The 15,559-nt window shown below is 45.4% G+C and overlaps 1 protein-coding gene across 1 annotated transcript; it reads right to left on the bottom strand.

Annotated features, from left to right (window-relative positions):
• Window positions 1-2,493: 2,493 nt before the first annotated feature.
• On the bottom strand, window positions 2,494-15,498 carry LOC147213392 (calmodulin-1). Its single transcript, XM_086142981.1, has 6 exons — window positions 15,372-15,498; window positions 10,833-10,863; window positions 9,384-9,527; window positions 4,847-4,953; window positions 4,583-4,718; window positions 2,494-3,673 (listed from the first exon to the last, which is right to left on the bottom strand). Exons 1-6 carry the CDS (start codon window positions 15,372-15,374, stop codon window positions 3,645-3,647), a joined length of 450 nt encoding a protein of 149 aa, XP_085999107.1. The 5' UTR covers window positions 15,375-15,498; the 3' UTR covers window positions 2,494-3,644.
• Window positions 15,499-15,559: the final 61 nt, after the last annotated feature.

The raw sequence follows: 15,559 nt of genomic DNA, 5'->3' as shown, positions 1-15,559 counted from the left end.
ACAGATCTCGCCAAGCACTACAACATGGCAAAGTCAGCAATCTCTATAATCCTGCAGAACAAAGATGCGCTCCAGACGGCTGATGGCTGAAGAGGTGACTACATTATTGAAGGAAAGGTCTCAAGTCTAAGAAGAAGTAGAAAAGTGAATGTTAGTTTGGATGAATGAAATCCCGCTTGCTGGAGAGAGCGTTAGCGAGGGTCTCATATGCAATATACTTTTGCATGCTGATCTAGTGAACAAAACGTCAAGTGCTGCCAAGAGAAGAGAACACCAGAAACACGGGTTGAGGTTATTTTGAATTCCCTTCGGCATTTTTGCCACAAATAAACCCATAAAAAAGTTTCAAAAGAGGGCTTAAGAACACATCAATGGGATTTACATTGATTCCAATGGGAAAAATTGCCTTGGTTCACCAACGGGGTCAGACAATGAACGAAACTTACAAGCAGAGGTTTGCTAACAGCTACACGCTAATAGCATATAATAGCTGAAGTAGATGAAGCTGCGCCCTCTCACAACCTGCGATATGACCCAGAGTCTTGGGAGGAGATACGAGGTTACTATAATTCACAGATGAAGGGACACGAGTGCAGACGCGATTGGAAGATTGGAAGAGTGTGAGGAATGAGAGAAGTGCATCATGGGATATCATGGGATATCCGTCAGCAGAGAAAGCCTAAGGCGACGTAACTAGGGGCTAGCCTAGGGCGAGCTATAAGCCCGCTCTCTGCCTCAGCGTTGTGCATTTCTCGGTAAAGCTGGTAGAAACCAGCGGTGTAGTTTGGGGATATTTGCACCATATTATTGCTGCATGACACTGTTATTCTTCTATAAACGGTTAATAACAATAACTAAAGAGGAAAATACGCTGCCTTAAAGGGCAGAGCATTTTACTGATTTGATAGTTATCGGCAGCAGAGTTAAATCCGTACGTGCACAAGGAGATTTACACGAACATCCGGTCAGAACAGTAATTGAGTTTTATGTCTCATCATTACAATGATGTAGTTTATCGCGATCATTTGCAGCCAGTGTATCTTCTGTTTGCTCAGGTAACGGCGTCAACTTATAGATCACCTTGCGCTAGATTGCATTTACCCATACATACACACACACACTTCAATGGTTCAATCAAGGCCTAAAATTGCCCGGACACGTGAATGCTTGTGTCTGTATATGATGTGAATGAGCAAGTGTCACAGAGTGAATGACTGTGTGTCTCTAATTGACGTGAAAGAGAGTGATTGTCGGGAGAATGAGAGGGTGAATGATCGTACGTCTCTACACGTGGCTCTGTGATTGACTTGCAGCCGGCACAAGGTAAACCTCGCCACTGGGTAAATGGGTGATGGGTAAACTTGGCACTTTAAACTGGATTACATTTCATTTACTGCGATGGCGGCCATGTGAGGTACCAAGCAGACCATCGGGAGCTATTGAAAGGGGCGGGGGGTCGAATACAGACAGGAGTCAGAAATCGAACTCCCAAACGTGGGATTGGAGGGACGACCTGTTACGGTGACACTTTTTAAACCCTCCAGTGCAAAACTCTAATGCCGTTAGTTCCAGATGCTAAAAGGCATGCAATGTGACGCGAGGAATTTGTTTTTATTCTGAGATCAATGGAACTTTACACTGGAAAAGTAAGAAACCAGATGAGTATTTGCAGAAAAAAAAAAAAAAAAAAAAATCCATTTACCTCAATGAGAATATCTCTTCAGTATATTTGATGTGCTCCTTCTTAGCCGGTGCTACACGCCTGCAGGTTGTTGTTTAAAGACGGTCCTAATCCTGCTCAAAGGCAAACACACACCAAAATAAATGGTAGTGAAATTATTACCCGGATCAGACATTAAACTCTGCACTTTGTGAAAACTGGCAGCAAAATACCAAGGGGGGTGCAGAGGCGGTGAGTTTTGCGGGTGTTTTTCCGGCAGTTGTCGCAGGGGCTTGTCTCTTTCCCAAATAGGATGAAGTTACAGTCCAAATATAGCAAAAAAAAAAAGGATAAGGGTCTGGGTTGACTTTACAATTAGCATTTCGTAGCATGGGGGAACCACTAGAGCTGTCCTTCAGTGTGTGTGTGTGTGTGTGTGTGTGTGTGTGTGTTGTCAAAAAGAGCACAAGCCAGCAGTGTTGTGGCCTGGTTTGCCTTACTAGGACAAGCCAACAGAGTCATCGGCACAAGCAGGGAGGGTTTATTCAAACTCCCACTAGCCTTTCCAGAAAAAAAAAATCCCAGTTACAGCATGTTCCTGTTACCTAGCAACCAGTTGGGTCTTGAGAGAGACGCGGGGCCTGGTCGGCGTGCACGTATATGCCTCCCTAGCGAGCGGCTCAGTGTCATGGAACACGGTGACGCCACACATGGACGTTTATTACCGCTGAACATCACGCAGACGTGTTGTTTCACCTTCATCCCTTCACAGTTCAGCCTTTTCTTTTTAACGATCGGGAGGGGGGGAAAAAAAAAGACGACGTAAGACATGATTAAAGTTCATGGTCTTTTATTTGAAAAAAAAAAAAAAAAAAAAAAAAAAAGAAGACTAGCATGTACAACTTGGAATGAATGTAAACTGAACTCAGGGGGAAACAGTTTCTAAGAGCGGCGCGCTGACTCTCCTTACAGCCGGCACGCCCCCCCCCCGCGCTGCTGCCGTCTGAGCCAAGAAACAGAAAAGAAAGAAATGTAAAAGGCCAGTGATTCTCTTTTTGCAAGAAAAAAAAAAGAAGAGGACAAACACTCTATCTCGGCAAAAAAAAAAAAAAAAAAAAAAACCCGAAATAAAACCTCACTGTAAGACTCTTTCACCCCTCCTTTGAAAAAGGGCAGGACGCACAACTACAAAGATGGCCGTCCGAATAACATAACAACTAAACAAAACATGCCAAACATTTGAAATGTTTTTTTTTTTTGCACATTGTTTTTTGTAAATTTTTTTTTTTTTTTTACTTTTTTTTTTTTTTTTTTTTAAATCTGGCGTACGAGTAAGTCCCACTCCACTTCGCCCTTCAAAGTCAGAACCGGGTATAGTCGCCAAAACAACCAAAACGTCACAGGGTTTCCCTCCGCAGATACAAAAAAATTAAATTAAAATATAACTGTACCGAACCAACGAGAAGACGCTAGTGGAATCAGCACGCTCTGGTAGCCCGGAGGAGGGATGGGTGGATGGGAGTGGGAGGGGGTGCTCCGGTCTCAAGCTGCATGCATGAAGAACAGAAAACAGAGAGTAGAGAGAGTAGAGATGGCCAGCCCAGACGTTTACCACGAGCAAATGGAACTGGAAGAAGTTCACCAGATGCTTTAGCTGGAATCTGAAGGTAGCGGTTACAGGGTGGATGTTGTTATTTACTTGTTGAGTACTGATGCTAAACTGATCTCTGGGGGGGAGGGGGGACAGGATCACTAACCATCTTTTTTTCATGCAGATATTTTTTGTATATTTTTTAATATTTTCCCGTGTGGACTGAAGGATATTTTCATTTCAACATTCAATTATTTTCTATACAGAAACAGTATGAATAAATGAACATAGTTTGTTTTTTTTTTTCCCAAGAGGTAAGTAAAACATTTGGATTTTTTTTTTCTCATTTTCTTTTTTTCTTCTAAGAGGGGGAGAGAACGGGGCGGGCGAGCTTCACTTTGCAGTCATCATCTGTACAAACTCTGCAGGGGGAGAAAGAGAGAGAGACAGAATAGGACATTGGGTTTAGAGCCGAGTGGCGCCAGTAAAAGCACTCACATGTGACATTGTTTAATGCTTTATTAATTTTTTAATCAACTTGAGCAGGTTCAGAACACACATCCTAATTAGTGCTCCCCTTTCCAAGCGGCTTCCTTGTTCATCTCATTAAACCTATTTGATTAAAAAGCTCCCGCATTGTGCTTACAGTTGTGGGGCAATGTGATGGCTATACACGTGCACGCATGCACGCACCGAGCAAGTATGTGGACGCAAATATGTGGCTGTAGACACTGTTCCCTCTAAGCCGCGCGTTTGCACAATCGCGCACTGCTCCGGTGTTCTCCGGGCACAGCGAATCTATGCTGCGCACAAAATAAAAGCCGAGCTGAACTGTACATAAAATAAATATGTTTAATTTATTAACAGTTCAGCCTTGTTGTGCACAGAGAACGCCGGAGCAGTGCACGATTGCGCGAACGCGCGGCTTAGAGAGAACAGTGGCTGTGGACATCAAATTTTTGTCCAGCAACTGTGTAGAAGTAGGGCAGTCTTTAGCCAAGACTTATGGACTGGTTAATATATAGTGTGTAATGAGCCTAGAGTCTCATGTGATCTGCTATGGGACTGGCAGTGTGTGTGTGTGTGTGTGTGTGTGTGTGTGTGTGTGTGTGGTGGTGGGGCGAAAGGATCTTGGCACACTGATGATGATTCACAAGGACGGTTTCTCCCATCTCTGTTTCAGCAGGTTCCATCTATAGCCTCTATCTAATAACTAATATTACGAGTCGCTGGCCTGCCCTGCCCACAGCCACTGACAAACACACCGCTTGCAGAATCGAGCCCCATGCCACTTTAATAAAGGTAAACCCCACTTTGTCTCGCAAAGTTACCTTCGTAGTTGACCTGTCCGTCTCCGTCGATGTCTGCTTCTCTGATCATCTCGTCCACCTCCTCGTCCGTTAGCTTCTCGCCCAGGTTCGTCATGACGTGACGGAGCTCTGCAGCGCTGATGTAGCCGTTTCCATCCTGGGAAACGAGGGGATCCGAGGCGTTAAATGGGAGATTCCGGATTTGAGACTTTGTGTAAATGATACATCCCTACAAACGTATACTGCGCTTCGGGATCGATCGATAACCTCCGGAATCTTCTTTACCTTGTCAAATACTCGGAAAGCTTCACGGATCTCCTCCTCGCTGTCCGTGTCCTTCATTTTTCTGGCCATCATTGTCAGAAACTCGGGGAAGTCAATGGTTCCATTACCTGGAATGGGTGATCAATAAAGCGCCATTTAATTAAAAATTTCAATTACTTAAAAAGCAGACTCAGATGAGAAGAGATAATTTTATTCCGCCTCCTGCCTCGGAGCATTTAGCTGATTGGAAAGCACCTGGATGAAAATAAAACTTTCAGGCCTGTTTTTTTTCTCCCCCCACTTCCTGTAAATGGAGGCACGATCCCTTGCCACTGGCGGTGACAGCGCAACGTGGCGCAGGTAATCGAAGAAAGGAGTCACTCAAATCATTGCAGCATGGCGCTCATGCTGCGGTAAAACGCGGCTACTGCAGCTTGAGCAAAGAGTGTGTGTGTGTGTGTGTGTTTCCCTGTCCTTACTCAGGGAAGCCCTGGGAAGAGTCTGCTGTACGTAAAACACAGAGCAGAGGGATTGCAGGGGGGGGACCCGTGGCCAGTCATCCATAATGCAGACGTACAGCTTGCTGATTGGCCTTTCAGGTTCTTGCATAAATCAGAAGGTTCATCTCTCCTCTGCTCCCGTCAGAAACCAAGGATGGAGAGTGCGGGAGGAGGAAGGGGGGATGGGGAGCTTCCACGCAGAGGCGGCGTCCCTCCCATCGTCCGTTCTCGTCTATCTTTGCCTTCAACCATTCAGCGCCGCTTTCGACGCGTCCGCGGAACATCTTGTTCCGGAACCATTTGCCCCCCCGCCATCGATCCCTTGGCGTTGCGGTTTGTGTTGGCATTAGCGAAGGCCGCTGTGGTGCAACATTTCTGTGCATCGGGATCAATAACCGTGTTGCTCTTGTCAAGAAGAGATTACCACGGGATCAGGCCCCCCTGACAAGGGAAGGCTCAGCGGCTCACCGACTGACCACAGGGGGTGGGGGTGGTTGTGAATCTAATAGCAGTGGGTAAGTCTCTGCTGTGAAGGGGGGTCCTCTTCATGTCAAAATGAACCCAAAAAACAAGAATGTGACCGAGGAGGAGGTGGAAAAAAAAAAAATCCGGGGGGGGGATTAGCCCCGGGGTCGGGCCGAAGGGTGGGGGGATTGTGCAGAGATTAGACGATGACAAGAGCACGGCACAGGAAGAACAGAAAGCCAGAATGGATGTATGTGCAGAGCAAAAAAAAAAATAAAGGGAGGCGGTAATGTGATCGGGGCAGATGGTGATCCCGTGGCCCTGGGTAACAATCTGAGGACCTGTTATCTAACACACGGAGAGCCAGCAGCGTCGAGGGAACACATGTTGCCATAGGGGGGTTGGGGGTGGGCGGCTGTTCCGGTCTTGGAGAAGGACAAGAAAGCAAGCGGGGACAATGACTAGACAAGTGAGGCAGCCCTCGAGTGAGATCTGCTCCGATGCACCGCCGGCCAGCCGCTGATGGCGGAGGGATGAGGACGGAGACAGGAAGGAATGTGGAGATAGGGAGAAAGGCGGACGGGGAGCGATAACGGTGGGAGGGAAAGAGAGAAGACGAGAGGGAGGGAGTGGGCAGCAGAGAGGGAGATGGAGACGAGGGAGATGTGAAGAGGAGAGAATGTAAGGAGTGAACCGAGTGGGAGATCGTGCGATTACACATAACAGGAGCTGACGCAAACTGCAGAAGGCTGAGGCATCTCGACGCACTTGACTGTGTGGTCGTTGTTTTCCTGAATCATAAAAGCCCCCCTTCCACTGTCTGAATAAGAAGGGTGGGATTGTGTAATGATGACAAGCGCGGTGCTTGGGCGGAACCCGGCGCTTTTGTTTCGAATTGTTTTTTTTTTTTTTCTCCCCGCTGTACAATCAGAGCAGGAAGACTTTGGTGGTCCGCTATCACTTCAAGCAGATGTGTCAGCCAGTATGAAGCTACAGTATGAGCGACAAAACAGTAGATAATGTATTAATGCTACGTACTTTCGGTAAATAGCAGCTTGGCTTTTGCGATCAGATGACGAGGAGGCTATTTCTTTTAACCGCTCTGTTTGACTGAAGCCTTCTGTCCTCTCCATTCATTGTAATTCACTTCCACAGCCCCCCCTTGTTTGGTAAATAATGCTGATTTTCAATGGGCCAGATGACATCCCATGGCTGCTGATGTGGGTACTGGATGTGCAAAGCGCAGAGAGGCCTTATGTAACCACTTTTATTTTCCATTACTAGCTTCATTGCTGACTGACCTAGATTGCATCAGCCAAGGGAAGCAGAGGCAGAACAAGGGGATGTTAGTGATGGTGTGTGGATGAGTATGTAGATGTATGATTGCTCCTGGCTGAACCCGAAAGGGGGGGGGGCGAGGTGGTAGGAGGACATTTCAATAAAGGAGTGGCAAGGCTGTGGTGCCATTGATTTCTCCTGATCAATGCGGTCCCATTTACAAAATCCTATAAGCTGACAGAGCACTACTGGGGTAAAAGGCCCAAGTGACAACTAACATCCTATACTCTGCTCAAGGACGGCCAGCTTCTGATCTCCTAATCACCTTCTTGGACTTCTCCTTGCCTCCCTTTTGTCTCTTTCCACACTTCACGGTCTTGGTGGCATGGAGCTTTTGCAACAGAGGATAAAAAAACCCCAACAACAACTGAATCCCTCTAAAAGGACGGTACTCACCACAAAGCGCTAAGGGTGACAGTCTTTGACACTTGCACATGACACAATTTTTAACCGCGATTTGACCCTCGCCGGCGTTTTTTTTAAGCTCGCCCACAGGAAACTTGGCTGCTCACAAGTTGCCGCTGGAGCAGTCACTGTGTGTGAGATGTTCAAAGGCGTGAGCCGAGAGGCTCAGGAACACTTTGCGGTTCGTATCCCGGATAACGAGTGGGCTCGAAATCTTGATCTGTTGGTGACAAGCTTTCGCCACATGAACAAACTTACAGCACAAGACAGCGCTTGAGGGAAAAGTGAGGAGTCCATGAGCGGAGACAAGTTTCATGTATTTAGAACATGGACGCTTTCATCGTTCGACTGTCTTTCACCTTGTTTGGTGGTTTTCCGTACAAATGACTTTGATCAGCTGTTTCTTAGGGCCGAGTGGTTTTGCAATAAAAAATAAATAAAAATCATGCCTCATGTGTGGCTTTGCATCATTTCCTGATTTCTTCAGGCAAGTTTAGCAGGGTGAGTGACGCAGTGTAACCTTTCCCTTCGTCCGCTTTGCTCATCAGCCCTCAAGAGCGCCGCTTACACACCGATATCTCTGAGACTGTCAACCATGATGGAGGCGACTGCATAGTGACTTAACTGCTGACTCAGAGACGCACAACATGTGAACGTTAAAACCGGCCTGACAGTTTGCAGAGAAGAGAGGGAGATGGACAACTAGGCCACTGCATTAATGGATACTCTGTCTAATCTAGCTCTTACTAAAGGATTAAAAAAATAAAATAATGCAAAATATTAAGCAAGGAATCTCATCTAAACTCATTTGAAGGGAATGAAATGAATGAATAAAACCTCTTTAAGTCATTAGATACACTATATTGAACTTGGACTGAATGGAAATCGTTGACCTCCCTGCTTTTCACCAACTGAAGATAATATATTAGTTCCCCTTTCACTTTCAAGACTCTTCAACACTGAACTAAGGACCTCTTATATAAAGGATAAATGTACCCATATTTGAAATTCTAATACAATATATGCAAACATGTGTCACTTTTGTTACTAGATAGAAGTTTTAGTCCTTTGCACAGTCTCAAATGGATAAGGACTATTTTGGAAAGATACGAGAGGACCTCAAGATCCCCGACTGATGGAATTCAGGACACAAATGACTTCATTACGTACACAGATGGGAGGACCATCTCATCTAAACACATCTTACCTACCTTAGAATGACTGAAATCATTAATTGGAAAACCAGATCGATGAAGTGGTATTCACTTCTTAATTGACTACATATGGCTGCAGTTAAGTTTTAGGGGCGGGGAGATCCATCAGGTGACGATCATTTATACTTTCAATAGAATTCCACTTCTTGTGTCACTGGGTGAAATTAAACGTTCAATTATCACACTGAGTTCCCTTTTTGATGGTCATATACGGACTCCAAAATGTGTTTTGAATTTTCCAATTCAAAACCAGGCGTCTTTGTCACTTTACCACTCCTTTACCACTACCATTGATTGTGAGTTGCGTCAAGTTTCCTTGTAAATTTGAAGAGTGACAGCATTAAATAACCACTGTCCCACAGCTACCCGCTGTGCTTCCCACCAAAGACATTCTCAACGTCTTGTCAACAATTTGACATTTGCAAAGGTAGTGAGGATTTAAGTGGTAAAGACTAATTGTACCACTGAGTACAGAGCTACTTCTACTGGTGTGTGTATGTGTGTTTTTTTTTTTTTTTGTTTTGTTTTTGTGGAAAATACACCTGAGAAGACATTTTAGGCGAGTCATAGGCTTCAGTGACTTAGCCGGAAGTTACTTTACTGTAGCGGGGTAAATGTAGCAAGAATTTTACTGACCATCTGCGTCAACTTCATTGATCATGTCCTGCAGCTCGGCCTCTGTGGGGTTCTGTCCCAGCGACCTCATGACAGTGCCAAGTTCTTTGGTGGTGATGGTGCCATCGCCATCCTTGTCAAATAGGGAGAAAGCCTCCTTGAACTCTGCAGAAGTGACGAGGCAAAACTGTGGGTTAGACTGCTATTGTTGTGCGGTGACAGAAAGGATGCGCACCAGCGTCCATTACATAAAATGACAGTTCCTGACATTACAACACTGTGACCTACGCTTTTTTTTTTTTGCAGGTTTGAAAGCTACATCACTTCAAAATTTGCACAAATGAATTTGTCAACAGTGTTGGTCTCAAGCTGCAAGTTAAGAGAACAAAGCAGACAAGTGAAAATAGCCGGACAAGATTGGAATTGAAAATCTGGACATATGCAGGGCTTATTAAAAACTGCAGGCCATAAAATCCCATAAAGGGAATATGAAGAACACGAGTTATTGAGAATTAGCCCTGGAGTCTTAGCACAAGATAATTAGCCACAGAGGGGTTACGATGAGAATAAAATGTCCAGCCTCCTGTTTCAATACAGAGGCCACATCATTTATTTATGAAGGGTATCAGGTAGAGCCAGAACGATTACAAGAATAGGCTGATTTTATCAGCCAATATTGGCCGTATGCACATACAGAAGAGGTGAGTGAAACAGATTTATTCTTTGAAAGGGTTGTACTATGAAAGTCATGGCAAAAATAAACATGAATAAACTGATTCAAACACATAACAGCGTCAGCAATCAAACACTTGATATGGATTAGTTTGACCAAATGGAAAGTTTAAATTTGGCTTTAGATTATATCCAGGTAAGCAAACCCCTATATTCTAAAGATTTATTATAAAACAGGTTAGTTTCAGAAGTACCTCCTGTACAAGTGAAGAAACGTTTTTGGCCACCGCATGTCACGATAGAATTATTCACACAAACTCACGGCCATAAAACTGGAGTTGCTTCATGTTGAGTTTTTCAAGCAGATAAACCAAGAGGTTTGACTCAATGGTAAAGCTTTTAAAAAGGTGAATTTTACATGTTTTGACAACCAAGAAGAAAAAGTACTGATTGTTTTCAATCCATTGATACCTAATCATAGCAATCCTAAAATGTTCTGATGGAGTCCTGGATATCATACGCGGTGCCGAATTAAAACACTGGTTTTACTATATTTTTTTTGTCACTTAATATCGGCCCCTAAGGTTCGAGCAGACTCAATAGGCAGGGAGCCTTGATCGTTCCAACGTCTTTTAGATTTGTTTACTTTTTTCCCAAAGTGCTATGCAAAGTTCAGGATAAGCTAAAGGAGGGCAAATATTCCATTGACCCTTTAATATTTAAAAATAGGAATAAAGATGAAAAAGCTGAATAATGACATAGGAAACGTCCGGTGAGGACGCAAATCTTTGTTCATACCTGCAATCTGCTCCTCTGTTAGTTGGTCAGCCTGTGGTTGAGAGAGTAGGGGATAGGGGGGTACAAAAAACAAGTTACTCAGCAGACAATTATTTCAAATCCCAAACTCTTGTCATCACATTCCACAACGCTCTCACCCACGAATCACATTTCAACACCGGACGCAGTGTTCTCGCGGCGTGTCGGCCCCTGAGCCATTACTGGAGGCCTTGACTAAAATCTATGTGTCTGCCAATAACCGTAATCCAAAATAACAAAAAGCCCCATTAGCTCGCAGCCAATGCTCTGGAGAGAGGCACGCTGAGCAGCAAGACCGCTTTATCCATTATTGTTAACCTGTTAAAATCTCTTGTTTCAATTTTATGTCCCGCTTATATCCTGCTGAATAAACTGCGTGCAATCCCTGTAATGTATCAATTAGGACAAGAGCGGTTATTATCTAAACGGACTGCAATGAAATTGATAGATAGTGAAAAACCACAAGTGGTTTGCATTTGCTTATCAAAATGATATTGAAGAGTCGCATGACATTGCCCTGGAGACTAAACCACAAAGTAAAACAAACTGTAGATATCACAACGGCACCGAATTGCATTGCTACCCCTATCTGATCAGAGGAATGACTCTCTGACGGTACGAAAGTACATTGGAACTTGAATGTCACACAAGGCGGGCTGCTGGACAACAAGGTGGTGTAATAAACTGGCAGCCCTGTCTGTGGATCATGACAGCATGTTTAGTTGAGGTTGTTTTAGGACATATCAGCAGGGGATTGCTTTCCATGGTCCTACCGACAGGGGAGATGAAAAAAAAACAACACAAAAAAAAAAAAAACAGTCTGCTTGCTTGGAGCAGCTTGATAGCTCTCACAGATACCCACCTGTTTATGCTTCAGAAAAATATGGATTATCGGTGACTTTACTAGAGTTTTGTAGAGCGAAGAGAAGCCCACTCGACGACAATCAGGACCGTGATGTGCCAAGACACACACATGCAGGGTGACTCTAAATACCATTTCCTTAAATAATTTCCATCCCCAGATTTTGTTTGAATTGGTCAAATCAGCAATTCAACCGCAAAGCAAATTCTTTTGGTCCATTGGGGTGTTAGTGTGTTTTTCTTCCAACATGACTGGCCACGCACACACACACTCCTTACATCCAACAACTCTGGAAACTTCACCCTCTCGGAGTCCATATTTGGATGTGAGAATATTTCATTTCATAATTCAAGTCAGTAAATTAAATTTGTTGCATAATGACAATGTTCAGTAAAGGTGGATGATGATGATAAACTGATCATCGCCACATGACAGAGTTCATGGCAACTTCTAACTTGACTTTGAACAAACATAATGTTTCTCATCTCTGCATAAACAGCAGACGCTGGACGACTGATGCAGTGTTCATGGACGGCTTCAGTGGCACTCATGTGATTAACTGACATGATTCAATAACCCTTCCCTGCACACAACTGCGCCCAGCCTCCTCCTCCCTGCCAGCTTCTTTAAATCTGCGACATGAAATTTCAAGATACAAAACAGGACTTCTCGATGCTAACACGCCATCCAAGCCTGACTAATAATATAAATCTTAACAAGCATTTCCTGGGACTCGGTCCCTCTGTATTTCCCATCTCACATGCTTATTCATGAGACAAGTTGCCCTCTTTGACTCATTCTGTCTTTGTGTCCTCTGCTGTCTCTGTAAATGGGCTGGGTGTGGAGTTTGGTGACTCAGTGCTACAGATCCCCCTGTTGATCGGGTCCGAGCTGTTGGACGGCTCATGCTGCTGCTGCCGCTGCTGCGCAATCAGACCGACAACGAGCTTGTCCCTCACTTTCCTATCGCGCTTGTCCCTCACTTTCTTATCTCTTCCCTTTCCTTGACACTTGGACAATGGCCATTACAAACTCCTCCTGCCGCTTTTGACTTTTGCCCCCCCAACCATCTCCTTTTTCTCTCCACGCTTGCGAAAAACACTGTTCAGAGGAACTCCCTGGAATTATCGAGCCATGGTGTATTATGGGACAGGAATTTCTTCTGCCAAAACCAGTCTTTGAAACAGCCTGCACAGGAATGGGTGTGTTTGTTATGCGCGTTGGGTGTTGGGGGTGCTTTGCTGGCAATCGTCCGTTGGCATGAGTGGGTCAACCACTCCCACTGTTGCTTGGGCAGCCAGCTCCAGCAATGCGCTCCAAACAGGATTGTGGGAGGCTAGGGGCAGTTTACTGGGCCAGTAAAGAATAACTCCGGCTCGCACTTGATGTCATATCACCCTTCAACATACATACTGCATGCTTCCCTGTTCACACTGGGTTCAATTTGATAGATGATGCCAAATGGTTTTAACAGGACACCAACAAATGTCTTCCTCTTTAACAACCCCTTATCAACGCTTAAAGCTCTTTTGGAGTTGTTGATCTGTCACCATTATGTGCACAACTAATTCCTGAAGTACCATCGCCATATTCGGCGAGTGAAATGCTCGGAAGCTGTCGCCCCCCAAAAAATGGGTCTGACACACATCCACATGTCTATTCAACCCACGCAGGCACAAACACAAGTCATGGTGACACAAGCTTTTTCTATGGGAGCCATGAACACTTCTTTCCTTTGTAGCTGGACAACAGAGGGACGGGCGGGGGAATCGGCACCACCAGCCTTCTGGTGCCCAGCAGACAGGGATGGTCCGCCATATGGTCTGATGGCAGTAGGTAGCCGGGTACTCCCCCACACCGCAGAGAAAAGTTCACCGCTTCTAGATATTGGGAACATGGAACGCGGCTAAGTGTCGCTGGCAAGCAAATAAAGTAGTCATGGAAGATCGGATTTCCTTCGCGTTACTAAACATACATCGGCATACGCGGATCATAAGAGGAACGGTGTAGGTCCTTAGGGTGACCTTACTCCTTATCCAGTGCTTCCACCTCAACGGGGGAAGACTGCTGAGTGTAACATAGCAGACAAGGAGATTATGTCTGTGGGTTAAACTCGTCAGATGCTGAAACACAATCAAACTTCATAACAACTCCGCTTTAGTCTCTGATTTCTGCACTGTGTGGAACACGATCTTCTATCACAGCTCAAAACCACATATGGGCTATTTGATCACAAGAGGGGTGGGAGGGAAACAGTCTCGGGCTTCTGCAATCTCTCGGCCATTAAAAGTTCTGCCGAGCTTGATAATCAATGGATTAACTGGAGGGCCTCTTTTACATAGCGGGATCATTTCCACTGGGTAACTTCTACATGTGACACTGCCAGCTGAGGGGCTCTCTTTCATTAGCTGTCTGCAGATGTTGGGCAAAATGCAGATGTCTGCCTCCAACATCTGGTGGGATTTGTCAAATTGCATGATCATACATTTCCAGATCAATGAGGCCATTCGAAACCCCGGGATTTAGATTTCTGCTGCCAGCAATGCCGAATATGTGCTGTTTCAGAGATATGCACGGACTGCCTTGCATTATTAATATTTCACAAGATTTTATTGCTTTGTGGAAAACTCCCAACAGCTTAGGGTTCGCAAGGCGCCTTGGGCAGCTCCAAACGCTTTGCACAACACTGAAAACCGTGCACGGGGTAAATCAGCGAAACAGACCTACGGCAAATAAATAAATATAAACAAGCTAAACCATCAGCCTGAGGTAGAATCGGAACTCCGTATATTATTTCTGAACCGACAGATATAATCCTGTTAAGAGAAGGAACAAAATCAGCTTCCACGGTGGAGATACAACGGTGTCATTCCCCATCACGCCTCGGCTCGACGCATGCAAGATGGTGCAATCTAGAAAAAGAAAAAGGAGAACCCAAACGCAGCTGGGTGTTTTCCTTTTTCTTTTTTTTTTTCTTTTGCACCGGAACCGGGAAGCTCCACGGCGCCGGTTTCCCCTTCGATCACCGCGGGCGGTGGCGGTGGCCACACGGCTTGGGAAGGCGACTTTAACGCGGAGGGGGGTTAAAAATGGCAGCGCAGGGGACTGATTTGAGCCCTCGGACGGGTAATAACGCATGGTCGGCGTCTGAACACGCCTGCCTTCCTAAGACGGGATTGTCAAATGTGCCCTAATGCACTTACAGCAGCAGAATTATGCTGTAATAACCCAGAATAGCTAGCAGGTTACACCGACGCCAATCATCCTGTCCAAGATTTAATTCGATCTACAACGCGGCGGCGGCAAACCGACCCGACCGGACGACAGCGGGAATGAATTGCGCAGTTCGAGGCGGGGGGGGGCGTGAATACAATGAAAATAAAATCAGGAAATAAAAATAAATCGAGGGGGGGTGAATTATCAGGGGATACACCTGTCGAGAGAAAAAAAACCCGAACCTCCATGTCAGCTAGGCTATCGTTGAGGGCTAGCTTGGCGACGAAAAATGCGGGTAGCGGGCGTTTTCCCCACCCGCCGTCTCCCCGAGTCCAAAACGGGCGAATGAAACCATAAACGCGATATTATGCGTTTTCGGTTGAATTAAATGACTTTTCTCAGCCACACCCGAACAACTGAAAAGAATGAATGGCAATACGTACCATGTCGGATGGGTTGTGTGCTTGTCGGTCGGCGGACTAGGAGTGTGCTCGTTCCTTAGATGGAGTTCCACTGGCGGGTTAGGAGTGTGTATATTGGCAGTGGCCGGAGTGGGGGATTGTCTGTGTATCCCTCCGCAACTGGAACACTAATCACTCACTTCCTTGTTTCAATTCAGGGCCCCTTCCGC

The sequence above is a fragment of the Fistularia commersonii genome, chromosome 36 (genome assembly GCF_037954325.1).
Source record: "Fistularia commersonii isolate RoL2024-O1a breed Wild chromosome 36, RoL_Fcom_v1.0, whole genome shotgun sequence".
In the NCBI taxonomy this organism is placed as follows: Eukaryota; Metazoa; Chordata; class Actinopteri; order Syngnathiformes; family Fistulariidae; genus Fistularia; species Fistularia commersonii.
The sequence above is the reverse complement of the archived record's forward strand: the minus strand, read 5'-3'. Positions and strand labels throughout refer to the sequence as shown.

Coding starts and splice junctions, on each gene's coding strand:
- LOC147213392 (XM_086142981.1), bottom strand. Junction 9,528..10,832: donor AACAGAGGAGCAGATTGCAG/GTATGAACAAAG, acceptor TCACTTCTGCAG/AGTTCAAGGAGGCTTTCTCC. Junction 4,954..9,383: donor CAATGAAGTTGACGCAGATG/GTCAGTAAAATT, acceptor CACCCATTCCAG/GTAATGGAACCATTGACTTC.